Source organism: Leuresthes tenuis, unplaced genomic scaffold (genome assembly GCF_036924035.1).
Source record: "Leuresthes tenuis unplaced genomic scaffold, fLeuTen1.0.hap1 SCAF_10, whole genome shotgun sequence".
NCBI lineage: Eukaryota > Metazoa > Chordata > Actinopteri > Atheriniformes > Atherinopsidae > Leuresthes > Leuresthes tenuis.
This window is the reverse complement of record NW_027325364.1, coordinates 4,109,128-4,133,013: the sequence shown is the minus strand read 5'-3', so window position 1 is coordinate 4,133,013 and position 23,886 is coordinate 4,109,128. Positions and strand designations below refer to the sequence as shown.

The 23,886-nt window shown below is 44.4% G+C and overlaps 2 protein-coding genes across 8 annotated transcripts in view; one reads left to right on the top strand and one right to left on the bottom strand.

Annotated features, from left to right (window-relative positions):
• The window catches only part of LOC140315989 (ubiquitin-conjugating enzyme E2 E1-like), a 341,997-nt gene extending 341,761 nt beyond the window's left edge, over nucleotides 1–236 (bottom strand). The window contains exon 1 of the mRNA XM_072393632.1: nucleotides 230–236. The gene's annotated coding sequence lies outside the window, so the exon portion shown is untranslated. The remainder of the gene's footprint in view (nucleotides 1–229) is intronic.
• The window catches only part of satb1b (SATB homeobox 1b), a 55,731-nt gene extending 32,478 nt beyond the window's left edge, over nucleotides 1–23,253 (top strand). For 4 of the 7 annotated variants that reach the window (XM_072393615.1, XM_072393611.1, XM_072393614.1 and 1 more), the window contains 4 exons: nucleotides 3,011–3,082; nucleotides 3,500–3,655; nucleotides 18,898–19,104; nucleotides 20,739–23,253. In XM_072393615.1, coding sequence (XP_072249716.1) covers nucleotides 3,011–3,082; nucleotides 3,500–3,655; nucleotides 18,898–19,104; nucleotides 20,739–21,344 — 1,041 coding nt within the window. In that variant the 3' untranslated portion in view covers nucleotides 21,345–23,253. The remainder of the gene's footprint in view (nucleotides 1–3,010; nucleotides 3,083–3,499; nucleotides 3,656–18,897; nucleotides 19,105–20,738) is intronic. The other 3 variants (XM_072393616.1, XM_072393613.1, XR_011917304.1) reach the window with 2 other exon arrangements.
• The last annotated feature ends 633 nt before the right edge of the window (nucleotides 23,254–23,886 follow it).

Genomic DNA, 23,886 nt, shown 5'->3' with positions numbered 1-23,886 from the left:
TCTGTGGAATCCAAGTCTGGGAAGCAAGAAGAAAGTCAGATTAACAAGTGAATTTCCACTGTGCGAGCCAACATTTTTATTCTGTTTTACAGTTAGCGTTGCTATTAGCGGCTTCCTTCAGTAGCTTTAACTGTTCAGAAACTGAAGACTGAGCACCGAGGGGTCATTTCCTGTATCTGTTTCATGTGGTTTCTGCCACTGCTTGGAAACTAGAAGCAGGTAATGAGACCATCCACTCTATTAGGGGAAGTGGGTGTGCGTGTAAGTTCTGAGCAATTCTATTTCCTCCATAGTCTCAGAATGAAATGACGGACCCATTTTAACAAGCCACTCGTCTTTAGAACATTCTGACACTAACGACTCAGGAGATAACTACGTCGGTTCAAGCCTTGACTGTGTCTCATCAGCACACTCAAGAGATCTAAAGGGAAACCAAAAATATAGAGCAAGAGTAACCCAAATATACGTAAAATTAAACATTAGCACTATTGCCGTCTTAACTCATCACACATCTGAAGGGACTTTTGTTCCCAACACTTTAATCGCACACTTATGAGAACTGAAGCACATCATTAGCTTTAACTTAGACAACTTTCTGTTGCAAGACTAAACTATAAGAATGAATGTCTTTGCCTGCAGTTGGTGATGAATGCTGGCACTGAAATGAACGCACGGCAGGTGTGGAGCAAACGAAGCGGTGTATCATTTCCTTATTGTCATTTAATAGACTGAATCCAGACATGTAAGACAAAGCTCATGACATAAGCGCAGGAACAGTACCACAAAACGTCCTTCTGTTGTGTTTCTCATTCAGAATATTCATCCTGTTCCACGTTTATACCGTACAAACACAGACACCTCATTAACATGCCTTGTTTTACATGTGACAACAGCTAGTATGCATACAAGCTCCACGCTAACACGGTGTTTTGTTGCACAGCTCAAATTCTCTCCTGTTGTATCAAGCTGCAGCCGGTCTGGAAACACGTGGAATGAATAAGAGCTGATTCACTCTGCCAACATGCACACTAGAGAACATACTTTACATTCTTCCAGCATGTAAATGAGCTTCATCCCTGTCCTCGCCACACAGGTGAGGCTGGTGCACAACTGATGGATAATTTTTTGTGCTAATTTTGACCTTTTACCATGCATTAGCCAGCACTAACAGCCCTCCCATTTCAAAAATAAAGCTCGCTCAGTGATGATGAGCTCAGTGAAAGATCAAACATCGTTTAGTCAGTCGCTCTTTTAAAATCCCTGCATACCACAGCACAACTTTGTACCCTCTGTGCAAGTCAGTGTCCCTCATTTGAGAGGTATGTGGCAACTTTCTACCACTTAAGCCCATTTGAAGTGCGGTCAGCTGCATCTGGGAGGTGAGAGGGGCCGACAAAGGCTTCCTCTGTCCTGTCCTCAGTGAAGGTTTGGCTTTTATTCAGGTAAGAAGAAAAGTAAGAGCGAGGCATGGGCCCACCCGTCTCCAAAAGCAAGCCTCCCTCATGAAAAGGCTCAGCATGCTGGCAGTTGCAGCCCATACAAAGCTAAAAAGAGCGCTATATTCTGAAGCGACGGTGCTTGAACATAAGCAGGGCCACTTAAGGAGTTCACAGCTCATCTTTATAATCAGAGGCTGGGGCAGAGATTCAGAGACAAAGAGGGGGGCCTTTGCACAAGACTTTAAAGTAAAAGAGAAGAATAAAAAGAAAAGAAATGTATTGGCTGGAAAAACCTGCTGTGAGTGTTTTAATTTGTGCAACTGAAGCCTGATTAGAAGCTATAAATTTTCAGGATATTTTCAGGACATGATTTTCCTGCAGATAAAATCTAACAACGCCTTTTCAGCAGATTCAAAAGCAGCTTTCAAAGCAATGAAAGTGCAAAACATGACATGCGTAGATCTGCAAAGGTAGAAAGTAAAGACGAAGACTAAAACAAGGCACGAAGAGTTCAAAGACGGCGGCGTGTGATTTTTATTTCACGTCACTCAGTGCTGTAGGTACATCAGTACAATAGCTGGAGGCCTAATGTGCTTCACCCATATGACTTAAACACACTGGCATTAATCATGTAGACCTGCTCCTAAACAAGCTAATTCTCACACACCGCCACAGACACACAGGTTTTGCTCACTCCATACACCTGGCCATCTGCCAGCCTCTCCTATGGAGCAATGCGGTGTGAATTTACGCACATAAATCAGCCAGGGTGGCAATTGAGCCAGAGACAGAGGAGGGTTTTTATTGGCCTCGTAAAAACAGATGCAGAGGTATGTTTCTCTCATGTGTGCTGATGGGTCGACGCGGCTCCCCAAAGCCAGTTAGTGCACGTCCCGGCCTTAACAATTTGCTTGACACAGTATCGTCCTCCTCAGACTGACTTGCCCACGTCGAGGTGTCGTAAAAGAAGATAAAAAGCCCAAGGATGCTCAGACATTCCAATTTCACCACAAATTTTTGGATTATGTGATTGTTTTTAACACATAAAACTCGTATTAGGTGTCTAGACAAATACTCAAATATATATGTGTTTTTATCACAGCCTTTTATTTGGTAGGAGTTGGTCGCTGTTGGTGTTATTATGGTTTGTTTGAATGCCATTCACTTACACTCATACCCAGCCCTGTGGATGTCTCCTTTCAAAAAGCCTCGTATGGAATGATTCATATGCTAATGGTTCTTGGGTAATGCTTTTATTAGGATGCTTGTTACCTTGTCAAAGGATTTTTGTGGAGATGCAACAAGCCTCTGATTAAAAATGATTTGATTTCACTTGACTTGCATTTGCTTTTTAATCACCAGCTTGACATAAGAATAATCACATTTCATACAACACATCTAAGGGTTTTTGAGCAAAGTCTGGTTCTGTGCGTAGGTGTAATCGACACTCCAGTGTGTGTGAAGTAGGAGCATGCATGAGTGTGTGTACGCGCTGGTGTAGACAGATTCCCTTTATTTTTGTCCGTGTGAGCCTGAACAAACATGGCTGTGTTGTGTTCTCGACACTACAGCCACGAAGGGAAGACTGTAACAGCGTAAGGCCCGAGGACTGGAATCCCCGGATCCCCGTTGGCATTTCACCTGTGAGCAAACAACTTCACCCACTCTACTCCAGCACCACCAATCCAAACACACAATTACCCTCAGAAGACAATCTCTGACATGCAGCCATTTTTTTGTTGAAACACTTTATCCTGCAAGGTCAAATGGAATATTTTTAGAAATCTGCACAGAAGTTTAGGAACAGATTTTTATATTTTGTGCATGTTTTTGACAAATTTGGTATCAAAGAAGCTGGGACAATAAAGATAAATCAGTTGCACAATAAATACAGTGCAGATGTGCAGTATTAGTGAACCAGCAGCAGCAACCCCCCCCCCCCCCAGTTGAAATCAATCTGATACAGAGGACATTTTATTTTATACATGGCTCACAAAAATAATAGGATTTGCATGTGGACCTTTGCATTAAACTTTTCTTCATTTTCACTCATTTAACAGGTAAAACCGTCACCTCTGCCAAGCGAGTGGAACGGCAAGACGGAGAGCTGTATCCTCAATATCAACTCCACCATTTACGATGAGATCCAGCAGGAGATGAAGAGGGCCAAAGTGTCCCAGGCCCTGTTCGCCAAGGTGGCTGCCTCCAAGAGCCAGGTACCAAAAACACACTCATGAAACACTCGACAGAACAGAAAAACAAGGAGAAAAGTTTGCAGCAAATTGGCCCTCAGCTGCTTTGGAAATTTCTTAATTATTTTGGTTTATTCTCCTGTTTCAAAACATGTCTGAAATCCTCGCTCTTTGTCAAAAACACATTTCAGATGCCCCCTCTCTTTTATTTTAAGATAAACTAGCATCATTTGCTAACAGTGTTAATCTTTTCATAAAGTTTATCCCTCTGATCCGTCCCGGAGTTCCCAGCCTGCATATATAATTGTACACAAACATGGACGTCTTTTAATTTAAAGCAAGTGAATAAAGATCTTTTAGCTTTGAGACAGGTCTGTTCGTATCCAAATAAGCTAATCCTTTACCCCAGGCACATTTGATTAGCTCCTCATAGACACACAGTCACACACACGTAGAAGTGTTGAAACTTTTTGATTTATGTTGCATGAAAATGTGCAAAAGAAGAAGCAGAAGTCTGTTAAATATGTAACAATATTTGCCTCGGTGCCCCATCGCATGAGCTATCGACATGAAGTCTCATGTCTTCTTTATTGTGGGTTTGGAGTTTAGCGGTCGACGGTGTTTCAACACCAAACAAACCTGTTTATATTAACTCCAGGCAGTAAGATGATGAGGGGCCCCCGTCATCCTCTCACAAAGAGCGCACATCTCACACAATACAAGCTTGTGTGTGTTGGAAACAGAAAAACTAAGAGAGAAAACATACCACCAATTTAACTCTTTATTAGAAACAATTCAAATGTAGCACCAAGGACTTACTATTAAAGGTTTTCATGTGTCTGTCGCAGGCAGATTTGAAAAGATTTCCACAATTGTGCTTGATGATGAAGATGGGGGGAGAAATGGATCACCAAGGGCGGAATAATCTCGAAATATCTGCAAAGGCTTTATTTTTTTCTTGCTGATTAGGATGATTATACCCTCAGATAGCTTTGTTTTACCAAATTGCAGTTTGATGCACAAACCACTGTTTTTGTTAAGGAGTTCAAAGACTCCTTGGTTGGATGGAAAAAGAGAAAGGGGGAGAGCAAGCAGCCGCAGTATTAACTCGCTCATGTCTATCTCTTCTCAAATGATGGTTTGTCTGGGAACTGGTTTCCACTGTGCCTTCTCCACCTCCCTCCCAATCTCTCCGTCTTGCCCCTCTACCTCCGCCGTTCCCCCAATTTCTGCCTCTCTTTCACGTTCCATTCATGGCAGGCGGGTGTGAATGTGAATTGAGCAGCAGATAAGAAGTGTGCTAATTATGCCTCTGAAAAGGGGCCTGTGAGAGCACTTATCTCTGGCTCTATCTCGTAATGGGCGCTTCCCGGGCAGCTGGTCCCCCCCCCCCACCACACTTCCCAGCCGTCATTGCCACAGCCGCCATCACCTCCAGACCAGTCGCCGCTCCAACTCCATGGCGACCCCGAACCCCAAAAGTCAGACTTTCGTGCTGAGTAAATTGAGCGTTTGTTTGATCCAAATCGGTTCAGTTTTGATTATGTGAACCCAATAAACGTGAGGATCGAGGATGTCTTTTGTCTCCTAAACGCACGAGTGGAGATTAAACGTACGATATTTTAAATACTCAATCAGCTGATTGAAAAGTGTTGCTAACTACTTGGATGATATAAACTAGTTCTGTACAAGCAGGAACAAAAGCACACACCCTGCTCTCCCTCTGAATGTCATCCCTGACGTCCTTGCCAAATTATTATGGGAATTTTCTTTTGTCATTCTCTGACTTTTTCTGAAGCAAGTGATTCATCGAGAACACACCATTAATGATAATTAATTGATTTACAAGTATAATAGCCTCAGACAGCTGTGGTTTCCTCTGTTCAGACGGCTCACTACATAACATTTTGCTGCTGCTGGCTTAAAATTTCTGATATGAAACAGAATTTGTTTTGTTATAGAAAGAGTCAGGACACGTATTTCAGAATTACTGATTCCAGCTTCGAGGCACACACAGAAATATTCGATGGTTTCTTCTAGAATCAGCATGCAAGGAGGTAATAAGAGAAAGAACAAACTCTTTGTTTAATCATTGCTGCTTAGGTTACTCACTAATAACTTTATGTGCCTGGACAATTTTTCTGTGGGTAAAGGGCATTTTTGCCAGGCTATTGGGTGTTGAGTACTTCCTTCTCCTATTAGATCCTACGAGAATGTGGCAGGAAAAGCTAATTGTATTTAGTTAAAGTGTTAAGTGTCATCGCTAAAGCTAAAAAAACAACATCCAAGCCCCGGGTAAAGAACTCTGCCAGCAGAGATTGTTGGTACTGAGCTTGGGAGAGCAGCATGGATGAGGTTGGCGATGAAGATGGAGGATGGGCAAGACTGGCAGGGTGCCCATATGGGGTCCAGGGAAATAATCGTTGGGGGAGGGTGACGAAGAGGCCTCATCACTGAAGCTGGCACTGTCCCGTCAGCACGGTGTGCCGTTCAGACTCTGCCTCTTCAGGATTTCCCAGCAAGCACGGGATCAGGTGACCAGGCTACATGCACTGGGTGTGTGTTTCATAGCGTTAGCAACAGCACATGCAGCAGCTTATTTACAGAGAGACAGATTATACAGAGGAGATGAGATCTGAAAAGAAGGCAGAGTAAGAAGGGAGACAGGAACCTGAAAGCAGCCACAGGCAGCGCTGCTCCCCTGGGTGGAAAAGCAGCAAACAGGAGTTTACTGATTGGTGCACGCTCTACTGAGTGTGTGCTCACAGCATTTATAGATGTGTGTGCGCTCTTCTTGCATTAAATATAGGTTTATGTGCAGGGAGGTTTAATGTGCGGAGCAGTGTTTGTGTACTCCGGTGTGTCTGCTGGTGTGGAAGTGTGTTCGGGAGCTTTCTGGAACGCAGCCATTCTGTCCTCTCTCAGGGCTCATAACCACAGCAGGCCTTTGCCAGACCTTAACTGCCCCCCCCCCACATATTCAGTGTTGCATTTCAATCACTCATTTACTGCCACATATTCAGAGTAGTAACCAATGGCAGTGAATATAACCCAAGTCATATTACTTTATCAGATTAATGGCCGATACTCACTTCGAGTCTGAACATTGGCTTTTTTTTTTTCAATAATCCTTGCAGCCGGTCTGGGTTATTAGGGGAGATATTGTGTTTACTCTTCGATAAAAATCGGAACCATTATTCATGACCCAATCCTCACTGATTCAAACTGATCGAATGCTCCAAGAATGCTTCATCTCCGTTTAGCTTCGGGAGATGTCAGACTTGGAGAAAACAACTCTGTGCTACTGGTTCACATCCAGCGATGACACTGCCAGAAGTAGCACAATTTACCAAACAGCCCATTTCATTTTAGCCTGCAGAGGTGCAAGCTATGATCTGGATCGCCTGGAGTTGATGTCAACATTATTAACTGGCTCAGTAAGGCTAGAGCACTATGTAGCAAGCTGCAGTGCTTTGTTTTCATTCCTGTTAACAGGGGATTGGCCAGCCTGGCAGAAAGGGCAGCTAATGTTCAACTAAGCGATGGGAGGTTAGCTGCAGGGTGGGGTGGAGCGGATTGGGGCCATTCCTTTGACACGACTTTTATGTCTAAACATCCTCGACACTTCCTGAGAGGAATTGTGCAATCGGTGGAATCAGAGCTCCTGCTGTCATAAAACAAGCACCCTGGGAGCCCTGCGCACCGCGGGGCTCCAAGCCCTCTGACTCCTCCATGACCAGTAGAGTACAGATCACCGTCAAAACGCCACCAACACCACCCTCCCTCCTCATCTTTCGCTCTGTCTCTCTCACACTCGCTCATTCTCCCCTGGAAGAGGCTACACTAATTAGCCAGGCTCTAATGAGACAGAATGGCACTGATCTGGTCCGCCGCTGCGCCACCGGAGGGGGGGCCAAGCAGGGGGGCTGGTGCAGCAGTGGGGAGAGGAGAAAGAGAGGGGGAGGTTGGTGTACGCCATCTGTCACCCTGCACCCGCCTGGCACGGCAGTCCCTGGAGTGGAGAATGGTTGATGGTGGGAGGGAGTGCCACGTTGGTCTGGAGATGTGGGCTGATGGGTGGAGGTGGGTGGGGACACCGATAAGAGAAGGAAAGGAGGGTGACACAATAACTGCAAATTCCTTCCTTCGTGTTTCAGAACTTACTGATTTCCTGTTGCACTGAGAATCGTTTGGGGACTGAAACGCTTTCCTTAATTTAGCATGTGACACGCCCAACCACACCAAAGCAGTTGCACACTCGTGCGCGCACACACGTGCACTCTGCCTGTATCTCTCTGCTGCATCCAGGGGCTGCTTAACAAGAGGGGCAGATGGCTGACCTTTTCGGTGTCTGTTTCTAGATTGTCGAGGCTCAGATGTTTGTCTGTTACTGAGGAGCCACTCTGGGTCAGCATGTTAAAAGTCAAGCTTTGCATCCAGATCTGTGCACAAAACTCTACTAAATGGATTGTAAAATTAACATAGTTGATGTCAAGAGATGCTTCTCATACCAGAACCTGTGCTGGGGAGGTGATCAAAGGCTGCGTTCAGGTACACAGGGAAATTTGGCGTGTCTTCTCAATCAAGTTATGTGCTACAGCAGGGCAGCATCAGGTCTTAATTTCTGTTGGTGGGCTTCTCCACACCTCCGTGTCTCTCAAATTAGGCAGATCAGAGCAAGCATATCAAGTCCCCTGGGGATCTAAAAGGGCCATGACTGTTTATTAATTGATTTATTTATTTATCTCCTGTGCCTGCTTGGTTATTAGGTTGCCATGGGAAACAGGCTAGGCCAGATCCCCTCTTTTATTAAAGACACAATTTCTTGAACTGGAGACCCAGCTGTCTGAATAATTAATTTAGCGAATGAGTTATCTTGCAAACGGTGAGTCTTCCCCCTCCCTCTGAAATGAGCCTTTCTCTTATTGTTTAATGGACAGTGGAATTCCCAGCAGCCCGTTTTTCCCTCCACCGCCTGTTTGGTTGAACCATCCTCCTCTTAGCAGGGGCACAGGGTCTCACTGAGCATGCTCACAGCACTTTGTGTCCCTCTTGCCATCTCTCTCACTTACGCCTTACATGCCACTTCTCACCCCATCTGTCTTCAACTGTGCAACTCACTCGCTCCTCTTCGCCTACCTCCTACCCTGCAGTCCAAAGTAGAAATCTGCCCCAGCTGTCAGGACTCTTCGTCATCACCTTTAATGCATTATTATATGATAAATGTTTTCTACTGTGCAGCAGCTGTTAGCCACTTTGCTTGATAACTGAACTAATTTCACTAGTCCTCTCTCGTTCGATCAGCCTAAGTAGTACTTATTGCAACAGCCACAAGCTTCCTAGCTATTGTTGGCAGAAGTTTCTTCCATTCTGGTGACAGGGAGAGCATTTCCCTCGTTTTGTCTCTCCTACAAATCATAGCAAACTCACCCACTCCCACTGTCTCCACTTCTCATGACAGACCACACAGGGCTTGTTCTGAGGCCCATTCTCGCTAATCTGATCAGGCAGGCAAATACGCCGGGAAAAGCGCTTTAATGATCCCCCTAATTACCTCAAGTCAATACCAACTGTATTATTAGACTCGGGGAAAATATTCCATTAGGGTGCCCCCCGTGGGAGTCCCCCCTGCGCGCGCTGATGTCACGCGCTGCGCGCCCCCTACGCTTGTAATTAATTTTATTTACACACGCAGGAATGCACAAGGTCGCACCTGCAGCCCGGAGCCGCCCGACTCGGCCCGCCTAATCAGATCTGTCATAATTACCATTCTGCATGCTTCTGACACACGCCGGGAAATATTTCAATTTAACTACAGCCACTAGCTCCAGCAGATGCAGTCTGAGGGAGAGAGTGTGCACAAGCGTGTGTGGCGGATTGCACAGGGAGATATTAGGACCTATCCAAGTCCTCATCCTGCTTGGTCTTATTTGTTCTCCCTCAGCCTGTCATGATCATCTCCTCTCTGTCCCTTTCTCTCTCTCTGAGGAAGGCGACTCCCTCCACATCACTTTATCCACACTGTGTTTTCCTTTTCACTGTACTGCCCAAACTGAGCTCGTACAGGGTATATAATCTGCTTTTCCAGCCTTGTTCAGAGAGGCATTTGAGGCTCTGTGGTTATTACTTGATTAAATATTCTGTCCTAAGTTTAAGATGAATTTTCTTTATAATAAAAAAAGCTTGGCTATCGCTCTGAAAAGGCTTCTATATATAAAAACTTCTGTCAAAACTTTCTTAGGTTGAATATTTAGTTTCATTAGTGTCTGAAGCAAACTTGTAGACCAATTAAATCACTTATTTAACTGACATGGACAATTTGCAGGTTCTCTGCTATTTCAATCTCTAATTCAATAAGATCAGTCATGATTTATCAGCTTAATTATCCTTTGATATTAGCAATTAAACCTCAGCTTTGAATTAAATCTCAATCAAGCTCTTATAATTGATGGAATTAGACTCCATGTAGGTGCTCTGTGTGTTTGTTTGTGATGGAGCCGCAGTTTTTGTTTATCTGTAGTTCATCCTCCATCTGCCTCATCGGTATCAAATTGAAAAGATTATAAACAGGAGGTAAATTTGTGGTGGGAGAACAGTGTTTGAACACTCTGTGGCTGTGCAGGCAGTGCAAGTACCCAAATATCAGCCCACCAGCAGGCTAAACTAGATTATGGTGCAATTCAACAATACCAATATTTGATACAAAGAGGCACATTCACCGGAGCCTCAGCTGTGACTCATTTTTCAGCCATTTTGTCCAAGTGATTAGTCTGTAGTGCTTTACTGGACAAGAGAATTTTACTTATCTGGGATATTGAATTATTTTTAAGTTGAAATTTACTGTCATGTGAGATAAAACATGTTGCCTGTGCACGTCTAGTTGGTAGTGTAAACAATTACTGAGCGCAGCCTTAAAACAGTCTTGCAGTTTGATTTGTGTGTATGAAATTATGTCTGTTAACTACTGGTGTTGAGCAGCACATTAGTCCTGCAGCGCGAGCACGCTCTGGGAAACTCCCAGGTTCAACCATTGTCACCGTGTTGTGTGCAGCTGCCACGAAAAAGAGTGAAAAGTGTGGGCTAAAAAAGATGGAGCCACACAGATGTTTAATGCGCTCCGTTTTTGATGGACTGGTCATTTGCCTTTGCTGATTCTTTATGCTCCATCTGCCTCTATTTGCTTGCTAAAAGAAAAAAAATCCCCCGAACGCTTTATTGGTTCGGCAGCCATGACGTAAAGCGCCTCACAGAAGTCGCTGGTATTGTTTCTGGGTGCAAGTGCTGACACAGAGAGGGCCATTTCCTGCTCAGTCATGTCTTGCCCTCACAATGCGTGTCGTGTTAGCTGTCAATCTGTTAACAATGACAACTTGCTTATTGTATCTGCAGAGGTTGCGACCCCTTCTCAGAAAACGCTGGCTGTTTGGCTAAGACTTCTCCGTGTCGCAGCTCGAATAGAGATTAAGTGTTTGGCATGTGTGATTCAGAATTTCTCTCCTAAAGCTCAGCCACTGACATCCTCACAAAAGAGGATAGTGACACAATCTGGCAACCACGATCTGGAAGACACCCACTCTGACACAACATCAGAGTCACACAGCATCATTTGAGAATAAGAAATGCATTTAAAAGGACAACTTCCAAATGATTTAGATGATTCAGCTTTGAATCATTAAAGGATTTCCTTGAGAGAGAAAAACATTCACGATCTGCGCTTGAAATTTCATCATCCGTGCCTGCTCTCTGCAATCCAACCGTCCTGAGGGCCCATCTATCATTTCAGAAGGATGTCCGTTTGATCCACTTGTTTTCTGGTTTGCCTCCTTATGGAGGCTCGGGACCAAATTGGAATCAGATGGTGAGGTTATGAGAAATTATGCAGAGGTAAATAAAAATGTGGCCTAACAATAAACTCTTTGATCACCATATGGTGAACAGCCTTTAGTGCGTTATAAAAAAGTATTTTTAGAAAGAAGTTGATTTCCTTTGTACTCTGTTGCCACGTAACATATCGCAGGTCTTCGCCACATTGTGTTCTTTTCCTTCTCTGAAAGATCGATGGAACGATTAGCTCAAGCGTCCTCAGCCTTGCAGTGAAGTTTACGCTTGTTTAAAGTGTCTGATCAGGTGAACAATCAGCTCTTTGCATTCCCACAGAACCAACATTTCCAATTCTAAAAGAATGATTAGTTTAACAGAGTTCCTGAACATCTTTCCATTCTTTCATTTTTCTGATAAGATTCTTTTAAATCCGCTTGATAACTCCTGTGGAGACGAGCATGAAGCGTGTGTCAGTGACCTGAAAGCACCAGCGTCATACATACGTTTAATGACAGCTCTGTAATCTGCTCACTTCTCCGCCCAGAGACGAATATGGAGTCATTTTTTACTGCAAACTCTCTTTAATCCTGATCGTTTCCTTATGTTGTAGCAAACAGAGGAAACAAATCACGATGATAATCATCGTGTAAACTCAGAGATAAACAAGAAATGAATTCCTTCCATACCAGCTCTGATGGTGAGATCACAACCACAGAGAAGCATAGTTTTGGATTTACAGACTTTTTTTGGGGCTCTGCAAATGGCTCAATTGAATAAAATCAAATAAATCAACTTTGTGGTTATATGTCGGAGGGATACAACGTGTTCTTACAATGTTTTTACCGCACATGATTATCATCGTTCCAGTTGAGTTCAATTAAGGCCACTGACCCCATTTCCTTTCCCCTTTCTTTCTCATGCCAAAGCGAATTTGTACAGTCACTCAGAGCTTCTCTGTTAGCATATAAAGACTCACTCTGCTCCTGAAATGTCAGTTACTGCTTATTGTTGCGGGAGATTCACAGATGCGCAGGCATCAGGAACATCTCAAAACTCCTCTGTCGTCAGCAGATGGGCGTCCACCGTGGCGTAATGTGTTTAGAACACAGCGCAGACTACCTTGTAGGTCAAACAGGCATGTGCAGCCGCTGCCTTGGCGCACCCGGGGAGGAGAAACAGGTTTGAACATACCGTGTTATCGGCTGCGTTTATCTGCAGTGTTGTCTGCCAGTGTTGGGCCTCTGCCAGGTTCAGGGGGGAGGAAAGACAGTAATACATTGTCTTTTAGCTCCCTGCCTTTTTCAGACACTGGAGAGGTTTGTCTCGCTGCCTCGGAAACCCTCCTCTCCTGAACCAGCCAGTCACAACAATAGCCACAATCATTCCTTCGAGTGTTGTTTTTTTTCTTTTCATTTTTGATGTGTCATCTTGGCCGTTTTTGTCCAAATGCTGCTCAGCGTGCTCTTTTCATGGGGCTGAAACTGAAGCATTATCTCTGGTCACGTAGTAATCCGAAGATGGAGGGGTGGGGGTGGGGGGGTAAAAAGCTAAAATGGCAAATTGATGGACATCTGTTGGCTTATTTTATTCATTTTCGTGGTGGCCGAGGTCAGCTTGATGGGACTGATAACAAGCAAATGAGATTAGGGGGAAGGTGTTGGTCCAGGCCGTGTGACAGAACACTCTGTCTGTCTGTCTTTCTGTCTGCTGTCTCACAGCAAAGTCTGTTTTCGTTGGTGCTTCTCTGAGCTTGCATGTCGGGGGTGTTTGCAGCGGCGGTTTGGCGGTGAAGGGGTGAATGGGTGGGTGGGTTGGGCGGTGAATACCATGCTGTCCTCTGACAGAGCAGGCCTATGCTCTCATTGGCAGCTTGTGACTGCAGCACTCACATACACCATGTACTGCATTGCATAGTTGGGTGAATCTTGCGCATGAATTCAACTATTGTGTAGCAAGGAAAATATTTTTATCTGAACACCCGGTTGCTATTTATAACAAGGCTATATGAGGGTCTGCTGAGGCGCATGGGGATCTGCTCTCATCTGACCTCTTGAGTCATAAGGTGCCCTTTTAATTTGGTACCTCATGACCCCAGAACCCAGCGAGCCTCTGGTCCAGTCTGTGCCAGCTGAGAAAAAGCTTCTGTATCGCCAGTCCAGTTGTTGGGAACTGATTAATGATTAGGAAGTAAGTTATTAGGGGCAGCGGATTATACTGTAATACTGTCGCAGGTGTGTGCCCGTAAAGGCAGATAATCCTACGCCTGTCGGTATGTATTGTTTCAATGTTTGCAGCATCTGTGTGTTCACATCAAAATAAACTACCTTCCTGTTTGAGCTTATCTTCTGAAGATCAATAAAAGGCTCATCGCTCGTTATGAATGTAATTTACAAGCTTTTCATTTAAAGGTTACATTTTTTATGCTGTTTTTGGGGCTTTAGCTCCTTACTTACAGTATAATTGACAGGAAATACTTAAATTTCAAAGCAGTCTTTTATTTCCTCACACAGTGCTGCTCAGCCTCTCTCTGAGTTACAAACCAAAAGCTCAGCTCTTTCGTGGGCGCTGCCGCTCGCTCCGCTCTGCCTCTGAGACGTTGACCTCCAGAAGAGCAGCCGCTCTGTTTCACAGAGCCCTGCTGGTGACGGATTTTCCCAAAATTCACCGGAAAGAACCAGTGTAGCGGTGATGGGGACTGAAGCACGGCAACAACAGCAGAGCGAGATCCATGTTGAGCCAGGAAAACGTTTCCAGATAGTCAAATATTTGGGACCCCTCTCAGTGGAGATTCTTACCAACCTGCTCCTTCCTCGTGGCCCGGTAGAACTGTGTGTTTATCTGTATTTTGGTCTCGTTATTTCGCTGTTCGGGGCATTTCTGGGCTGCGAGCTTTGGGCAGGAAGCGTTTAGTCACCAGCCAATAACAGCACACATCAGTGAGGTTACGGGGCCTTGTCCTCTCTCTGCTCAGCTCTCTGTTTGATTGGGTGAAACAGGGCGAGCAAATAGGGACCAGCTGCTAATTCCCCCAAATCTGGCAGTTTGGTAGTTTTCTGCAGAAATGTGTTTTAGGACATTTTAGCTGTGAAACGATCGTCTTTCTTATGACATTCTGTTTAACTCACCGGCTTCTCCTCTGCTGCGTTGAGCTCAGGAGACTGACGGAGCTGATCGTTGTGATTGATCACACCTTTAAATGTTCAAATGGTGATTAAGTCATTTTGGAGGTCCAGGGTGAAACTTAGATACGAAGCTGATTCAAACTGTTTAAAAAAGACGTTTTTAAGGCCATTCACGCTCGTTCACATGCAGCTCAGACGGAGGATTTGAGGGCTTTGAGCACTCTTGTCACCTTTCGCACTGACATTTCTTCCCATTTGATCCCTGGTCCTGCTGGACAGTTCTGTCAAACATGGCTCGTCTCCTTCTGTTGACTGAGGGTTGATCAAAGACTTCAGCAGTCCACTGACTAAAATAAATCTGCTCTTCCATCATCCACCTCCTCAGTCACAGCCGATATCTCCAAACTTTTTGTTCCCATCTCTGCAGTATTTTGCAGCCAGGGTGTTTAAACTGTCACAGGAGAGTCTCTCCCTGCTCTGTGTGCCGCTTTCTCTGCCTGTTCTGAACTACTCGTTCTGTTTATTTATAGAGAGCCCTTAATGATCTTCAACAAAACACTGAGTACACTGGATTGAAGAGCCCTAGATTTTTGTTTTCTGGAACGTATTGGAACACTTTAGCGGCAGGGGCAGCAAGTTCCATGATCCAATCAAGAGCAGTTGGTGCTTGTCAGCTGCGGTGGAGAGGCTCAACAAATTACATTAAACAATAAAGGGGAAAACAGATTTGCAACAGTATGGTAATATCACCAGAGTGCGGGAATGTTGAACATAAAGTCTTGTTGATGTAGTAAATCTTAGGGAAAGATATTGCTGTACAAGTTTATAGCAAATGTGCTTGAGGAGATGCATTTGATAGATTAACTTGGTCCATTTTTTTCTTTGAAAGTTAACTGACGGGCGAGAGATGTGCTAATTTCTCTCCCGTCTCTTGTCTCGCTGCCTCTGCCTGGCCTGTGGAAGCAATGCAATTAGACAAACACAAACAAACTGCAGTGGAAAATGCTGACTGTCCACTGTCCACAGTGCTGGCTGGGAGCAGCGCTAACAGCGCTAACTGCTGCTCATCACAGAAAAAATGTTTCGGGATTTTTACCTTCGGTCGCCTCCGTTAAAGCTAAATACCGGCTCAGGAACTGTTGAAATATTAAAAACGGGCAGAAAAGTCAAAACGCCACATGAAAAGCAGTCGCAACTCCGTACTTTATTTCATCAAATGGACTTCCTGGCATTGAAATGGAGTTCACGTCGCGCTTTTGTTTGATTGGCTCTGCTACTTTGGGTTTAATCCTGCTGGTTTGGGGAGTGTTTGAGTTGGATTACTCCATCGTTGGGCTGGGGTACTGTTTCTCTGGCTTTGACAAGATGGTGTGTGGTGTTTTGCGTGAGTCTGCTCGTGTGCTGTGGGGTGTGTGTGTTCTCCAGTAACGAATCAGCTGAAACCACAGACAGCCCAAATGGAGCGCCGTCCAAATCCCTCTGCATGCAAATTAAAAACGCAACAATAAACGTGGCAAAGGAACAAGGTGGGCACGCAGGCTTTATGGCCCCCTCTCCTCACCCTCCACCCCCCACACACCTCTCCCTCTCCTTCATTCTCCTTTACTCTTTATGTCTCTCCCCCTCTCGGCTTCTTCCAAAAGCCCTCCTGGGTTTGATGTGGCTTATGGGAGGAGTTGGAACAGGGGACGACCAAACTGCTGAGTTATCTCTTGCATGCAGTGTGGCGGCGTGGCTCTGCCCTCTGTGTGTGTGTGTGTGTGTGTGTGTGTGCGGACCAGCAGCACGGTGTAATCCTGTGGAAATGAAAGGTGCTGCCGCGCACTGGCTGGGAGATTACAGCGCCGCACTGTCGCGCTGCCAGGACACACTCCCCGGCTGAGAGAGTCTCCCTCCAACACACACACCTCGCTGCTTCTGTTTGACGCTGCTCCACCTCGGCCATCCCTCCGTCTGCCTCCACTCCTGCTCCTTTGCACCTCTTTTGCAGCTTCAGCAGAGTCTCATGCCCACTTCAACCCCCCCCACTCCCATTCGCTCTCTCACACACCTCCTCGGTGTGTTATTTCCTTTCACTCAGGTTTCACCTTGAGGTTTAGGTCATCGCGTCTGACCAAGTCACTCTGAAGAGTCCTTCTGTCTGTTCAATCCTCAGGTTGTCACTCAGTTCAATGATCAATTACTTTAATTACTGTAACTGTAGTTATTATTCCACAAAAATCTAACTGTGCCCTTTAACTTCTCTCCGCTCCTAGTTTTTACTCCACTACCAGAAACTCAAGTTACTATTTAAATAAAGAACAATAAGTGCCTTTATAGTTCAAATCTTTGCTGCAAATAACCATGATTAATCCGCTCATTAGCTTGTTGATTGATCAGTTAGTTCTTTAAGTATAAGTGAAAGATATTTATATAATCTGAGCTTCAGGACGGACGGTAACTAATTATATTTACACTGCAGTCTACAAATGTACCAGGAAATGACCCATGAATCTCAATCCCAGGCCTGTTCCCGTTTCAATCGGGATTCAGTTGTCCAGTAAATACGATATTTTTACACATTTAAGGTCCAGCGTGTCACACTTTCAATATAATATTCATAACAGTGTCTTCATTACTGTGGAATCACTCTAAAATAAGAATCTTTGTGTTTTTATTACCTTACAACGAGCAGTTTAAATCCAACATCTGAGCAGCAACTCCAGCCACTATATGTCCCTACAGGCTACAGTGGACTTATTTTATTTTAGAGTGGTGTAAATGCTAAATGGACTGTACTTAAATAGCACTTTTCTAGTCTAACTGACCACTCAAAGCGCTTTCACACTAGATTCACCCATTCACTCGCACACTCGTACAGCACGTCTTGGTCCATATAGGCTGCCCGTATAGGCAGTCCACCGACTACCGATTGGTGGGCGGCTGCTCCTGAGCTCCAGCCGCCGAGTCGTCAGTGTCTGAGCTGCAGTTCTCGGTTTGAAGAAGGAAGTTAAGAGCTCAGAACAAAGAATTTCAATGAGCAAACGACTTTTACACTGCGTCACCAAACCAGCTTTGTGTTGCTACATGGTGTTGCCACCTATTTACACTCCCTCTAACTGCTATTTACTGCCAGAGAGACGATGCCTGCTTCATCCAGCTCCACTTAAAGGGAAAGGAAAACCCCTTTAAGGGACCAGTTCCAGTCCGGTAAATGCTTCCAGTACCATTATGCAGTGTCAGCTTTGTTTGCCCAGTAATAGCAAGTTAGCCACTTAGAAAACTCTGCACAAGCCCGTGCAGGTGAGTTGTTGCTTATCAATGTCTGTAGCTGTGCTGATGGTGGTTCACGGGGTTTTAGGAAGAAAAATCCTAAGTGTTTGGAGTTTTTAAACTCCGTACCAGTTTGGCTAACGATGCCTTTTAGATGTTAGCCGTCAGACTTGGTTCATTTGTTGTTCAGGAAATATTAAAGATTGGATCTAACAGTTTAATGTGACCTCCTATGTCCTGGTAAAACAAAGTCAACCAAAGTGCTGTTTTACGGAGGTTTAAATTAGCGGGGCTCCTGTGACTTTGGTGATGAAACATCGGTGTGGCTCACCAATAATACTGTGACAATGTCTTTTAATTTAGTTTTACTTAAAGCGATGCACGCACACCAGCGACAGAAGAAGTGAAAATAAATGAAAAGTATACAAACAGAGAAGGTTTCCGTGTACTTTAGCCTCTTCTGAACATTTAGTTTTCCTTCCTTATACAGATGCAACACCAAGAACATTTCACTCGCTTTCTCTAAAGTTTATTTTAGTAAGATTTAAACGAATTAAAGCAAAACATTCAGCTTCATACACTTTTGACACTAACATGTAAAACATCTCATTTTAAGAGATTAAATCAGGAACAAACAAGATCTCGGTTAAAATGGAAGCATAATCGTGTTATCATGACTAAATTACTCTGAAATGTTTTGTTAATTTAGTTGTATGTCATGTCTTTTACTGACATGACGTATAAAACTAAAAGCCGATTTAAGGTTTTAGTTTCATTGTCGGTTTTCTTAATAAAATGGAGCTCTTTTGATGCGACCGTCCCGTCTCGTCTCTCAGCTGTCTTTCATGGCCCTCTGCTGGATTATTTCAAACATGGGAGTCACTCGCTTCCTCCCAAGGGTGCAGCTCAACATGCTGTCAGTATGCGGGTGTGTGTGCTTCCTGTCATGTTCAAGTCTTCCATCCTGCTGGGCTGCTTGACCTCGGCTAATTCACATCTTAGTTCAAACCTTGAGCAGCACGTTTTACTCATTTACGCTCTGCTGTCCTCTGCTCTCGACCCTCTTCTCAGGGCTGGCTCTGTGAGCTGTTGCGTTGGAAGGAGGATCCGTCTCCAGAGAACCGGACGCTCTGGGAGAACCTCTCAATGATCCGACGCTTCCTGAGCCTCTCCCAGGTGGAACGCGACGCCATCTACGAACAGGAGAGCAGCGCCGGCCAGCAGCACCACAGCGAGCGGCCGTCGCACCTGATACACGTTTCCACTGAGCAGCTTCAGGTGAGCGGACATGTTCTCAGAGCTGCCGAGCCACAACGAGGCCAAATGAACACTTTTATGCTCAAAGAAGTCAGATCTGCTGTTTTCTAAACAGCAGAATAAGAGGAAAATGTGCCCTGAGGTACATTTACGTTCTTATTCCACTTTAAGACGGAATCTTGTTCACTTTTCTTTGACATTTACGACTTAAATAATTGATCTGACAGTAGAGAAAAGAATCTGGCAGTAAATGCTAATTGGATCCTAAATGAACGTATGCAGGATTCATGTGAGACACAACACAGACTGTCTGGATAATACTCCGCTTACCGTATTCAAAAAATCTGTGTTTGAAAAAAACAAATAAGCCAAAAACATCATTTTTCTCCTTTCACGTAGTCTTAGCTAATATTCCAGGAAAACGAGTAAACAACACTTAGGAGTTATAATGAATACTTGTAAATTAGAACCACAGAAACACTTCAAAGTTCCTACTTTTCGGCAAAAGCCTTTTTCAAAGATATGATTAGGCTGAACTTATTTAACAGAGCTGCTTTATACCAGACATCTGGCATATGAATAGAAAATAACACACGGGCTCAGTTAACGGCAGAAACATCTTAATGAAGTACAATAATACTTCTATTAAAAGTCCGTGCCACAGCTGACTGGTTGATTAGTTATTTGGTTACTTGGATACATGGCCAGTGTTTCACAAAGACTCTCATTTACTGGATATAAATAAGGTAATAGGATTTCTTTTACAAATCAGTCTCAGCAGCAGATATGGAATGAGGGAGTTTTGTGCATACTTTGCATGCAAACAGAAAATAAAATAGGATTCTTTCTGATTTAACGCTGTCCATAAAAGGGCAGTGTTTAAATAGTCTGTGCCGCTCTTTCACTAACGCGATACATTAGCCACATTATCTCACATTTGCTCAACAAGAGCTATCACAGCTCAGTGTATTGGTACAGTAAAATCACATCTTCGGGTGCATTTGTGCGGCTGGCGAGCGGAGTCGCTGCAAAGTGCTGTTTTGCAAACTTGATTATGAAACACCTATCGACAGCGTCTGACTCAGAAATGAAAATAAAACAGCGCCCATTTTGTGGGGTCAACGGGGACCACGAGTTGCCCACTCACTCCCTCTCCAGCCACACAATGAGACATTTTACGAGTACTGTGTCATGTGTTTACACTAACGGGACTCTGGCGGCTAAGTGAAAGCCATCGATAGCATTCTCACACTGCAGCAAATCAGCCAGACCATCGCTACGTGAATTGTGCACAGTGAGCTTGTTTATCACTGCCTGGCAGGAGCGTCTGATGATAAGCAGCACAGGATATAATGGAGAGACCAGTTTCAGTGCGAGTTCCCACTGCTGATGAGTGTCTCTACTGGTGTGTTGCTTTTCCCCACAATGAGAGACGCAATCTCCCACAACCAAAAAAGGGGGGAAAAAGTCATATCTGCAGAGCTGATTACATTCAGTGAGATATGACATGGAAAATGCCTTCAACAGAGCCTGTTCTCCACACAGCAGGCCCATTTTTCCTCCCAGCTCAATTGATTTTAATGAAAGGCCTTATTAAGGTGGCTCACTGATAACATCCCCATCTCCTTTCTCTTCCCCTCGTTTTCCCACTACAGGCTCAGCCTCCTCAGACACAGCAGCACCAGCCCTCCCTGTCCCTCCACCCCTCCCAACCCCTTTTATCCCAGCAGCCCTTGCAGCAACAGCAGCCCACCACCGGCCCCCGGTTGCCACCCCGTCAGCCCTCCACCGCGTCCCCAGCCGAGACGGAGGACGAGGGCAGCCGTGGCGTGAGCATCAAGTCCCGCACCAGCGGAGGGAAGATCTCCCTGGAGGCTCTCGGCATCCTGCAGAGCTTCATCCAGGATGTGGGCCTTTACCCCGACGAGGAGGCCATCCACACCCTGTCAGCCCAGCTGGACCTACCCAAGCTCACCATCATCAAGTTCTTCCAGAACCAGCGCTTCTACATCAATCACCCCGCCAAGGCGCCCAAGGAGCCCAGCAACAACAACGGCACGGCAGCCAACACCAACACCAGCAGCAGCAGCAGCAGCAGCCCGGCCTTCGAGGAGGAGCTGACGGACTTCAGGGAGAGCGGAGAGCTGCTGAAGGAGCTGGACGAGAGCACGCAGACCAACAGCACCATCTTCTCCATCAAAATCGAAGAGCAGCTGGGCCGAGGCGGCGAGGCCCAGTCAGAGCACGAGGTCAAGGAGTAGGACTCCCCCCCCCCCGCATTCAGAGCCGTGCACACGCAGACTGATGGCTGTGCTGCATCGAACCGACACAAAAACACCACCCTGCAAAGGAAAAGTAGCGTTCTGGGTGCAGCGTCTGGACTGTGAGAGGCGTGTCCATAAATGTATGAAACGTTCACACACTGGAAAGCCCATCTCAGACTCTCCGAAAAACCACAAGTACTACTTTTTGGATTTTGTAAAACTTATATTATTCACTGTAAAGACCGATGCATCATTTAGATAATCTGCACAAAAAAAAATATTCTAAGTATGTTGCCGTGGATATTTGCTGACTGCACTCGATGTTGTTTTACACTGAACTATCTTTTTGAGCTACTGATTATATTCAAAAAGGATTAAAAAAAATGTAAAAAAGTTCCCCTGGAGTTTGCTAGGACTTTGATAGGTGTTTACGTATGTGATGTCTAACTGGATTCTTTTTTCTTTTTCTAAAAATAGCAAATGAAATCAAGGACCAAGTGGTTGTCAAGGCCTTAATTATGAGGTATCAAGTCTGGAGCCTGCTGGCAGATAAGTTATTCTTTTAAAAAGAGCATAATGTGATTATGGGATCACTCCAAAGCCCAGGTGCATCTCCGAGAATAGCTCAGTCTTTACTTATTATTTGTTAGGGAAGAAATATAAATATATAAATATATATATATACATATATATATATATATAAATATAGATATTATATTGTAACTGTAAAAAATACAGTCTTAAAGAAACTATGCCAATAAATGCCTTGTACTATACGGCACTGCCGATGTTAGATTCTTTTGCAAAACCTTTGTCACTGTAACTCTCTGAATTGCCACAGTTAGAAATGTGAATTACACGATGTTTATGTTGTTCAACATTATTTATTTGCAGTTCATGCAGTGTTTCTGATGTAATTAAATTTTTTTTAAAGTTTTAAACTTTGTCGAATGGCGCTTTTTCTTTTCTTTTCTCTCTTTTTTTTTTAAATTCCACCATTTTTTTTTCTATTTATAAATGTGATTTCAATGGGCAGTAAAAACAAAAAGTGTCTTAAACGTCTTAAATGGAGAAATGTGCTTTAAAGGTTGCCTATAAAGTGCTGTATGTCAAGCAACTCATGCTACAAGCTTCACAATTAATGTTGTATGCAATTTTTACTATCATGCAAATAAGCTTAGGTAAAAAGACTAACCTATAGAACACCTTAGAGAGAAAAACATATGCAATCTGTGTGAAAATCGATGTCTGCGATGTGTCTTCCTTTGGTTAACAATCCAATTCAAAAGGCTTCTCCTGTATAAATCTGTACAAAAGTGTTTCTTTTTTATGAGTTAATTTCGATGAGAACACCAGTTATTTTGTTACGACTGACTGTTTTATAAGTGTTTCTCGGTTCCCCTCTGCAGAAATGTTCTAACTAGAAGTGGTTATTGATTGTTAATTACACGATTAAACTGTTTGTATTGTACCACAGATTTGTTGGCATTAACTTGACCAGACTCTTTTGCCCCCAGGGGGGGTTTTTGTCGCCTCTGGTAACAAAGGATGAGACAATGTGAATTGTTTTTAAAAACTACTGCAAGGAGATACCAGCTGACTCGTTGGGCTGTGGTCACCGAACACATGTTGTTTGTAATAACTGTAAATATCACATCTTATGAATCGTTGATTGTTTATTATTGTAAATATCTTTGAAGTTTGTGTAAGAGCTCACCGTACAAAACTGAATCCAACGTTCTGTTGTGCCTCTTCCTCTCAGACCGACTGTACCTGGGCTCTTCTACTGCATCTTCACTTCTTCTGCTGAGTGTATCTGAAACACCTGTGAAATTTTAAATAAATAAACGTGAGGTGTGAACACCTGGAATGGCAAAGCCCTCTACAGGGAGTTGAGGTATAAAACGGCACAGGTGTCCTGACCTCTCTGTGAACCCCGGGTGAGGACAGGTGTCTCCCCCTTTAGGAAATTACCCTCACCTGTTAACACCCCGAGAAAAGTGCCAGCCTGCCTGGGCTGGCGTTCCCTTGATGTTCTGCTCTTCTTCTTTTTCTTTTTTCATGAATAAAAAGCCAGACTGAAACGTTGTGTGTGTTCAGAGGAAGACGAAGACGTCACGTAGAACAGATCATTCACGATTCATTTTAGGGGACGTTAAAGGGTGAAAAAAGATAAAGCGGCGCCATGAAGTGTCGTCACGTCTTGTTCACCGATGCCAGCCAACTATAGCAGCTCCAGCATTCTACCAATGTGACTGTTTTCATAAGGATCAGCCACGTTTGCCTCAGACTTTGAAAGGTTTTCCTCGCAGATGGCTAATACTTTTCTGGAACAGTAGATATCAGTGCAGGGATGACGTAAAACGCCCACGAAATCAGTTGTAAACGGCTTCCAGCGGCCGTGGTTTCGCAAGGTTACGAACACAGTCGAAAGTTCTGTGTTCAGAAGTTTGGCAGTGAACAGGTTTTAAACTCCAGCTCAATGAGGCTGACGCATGGCTCTCCTCGGCCGCACTTCAAAGACTCCCCCAGATGTTGA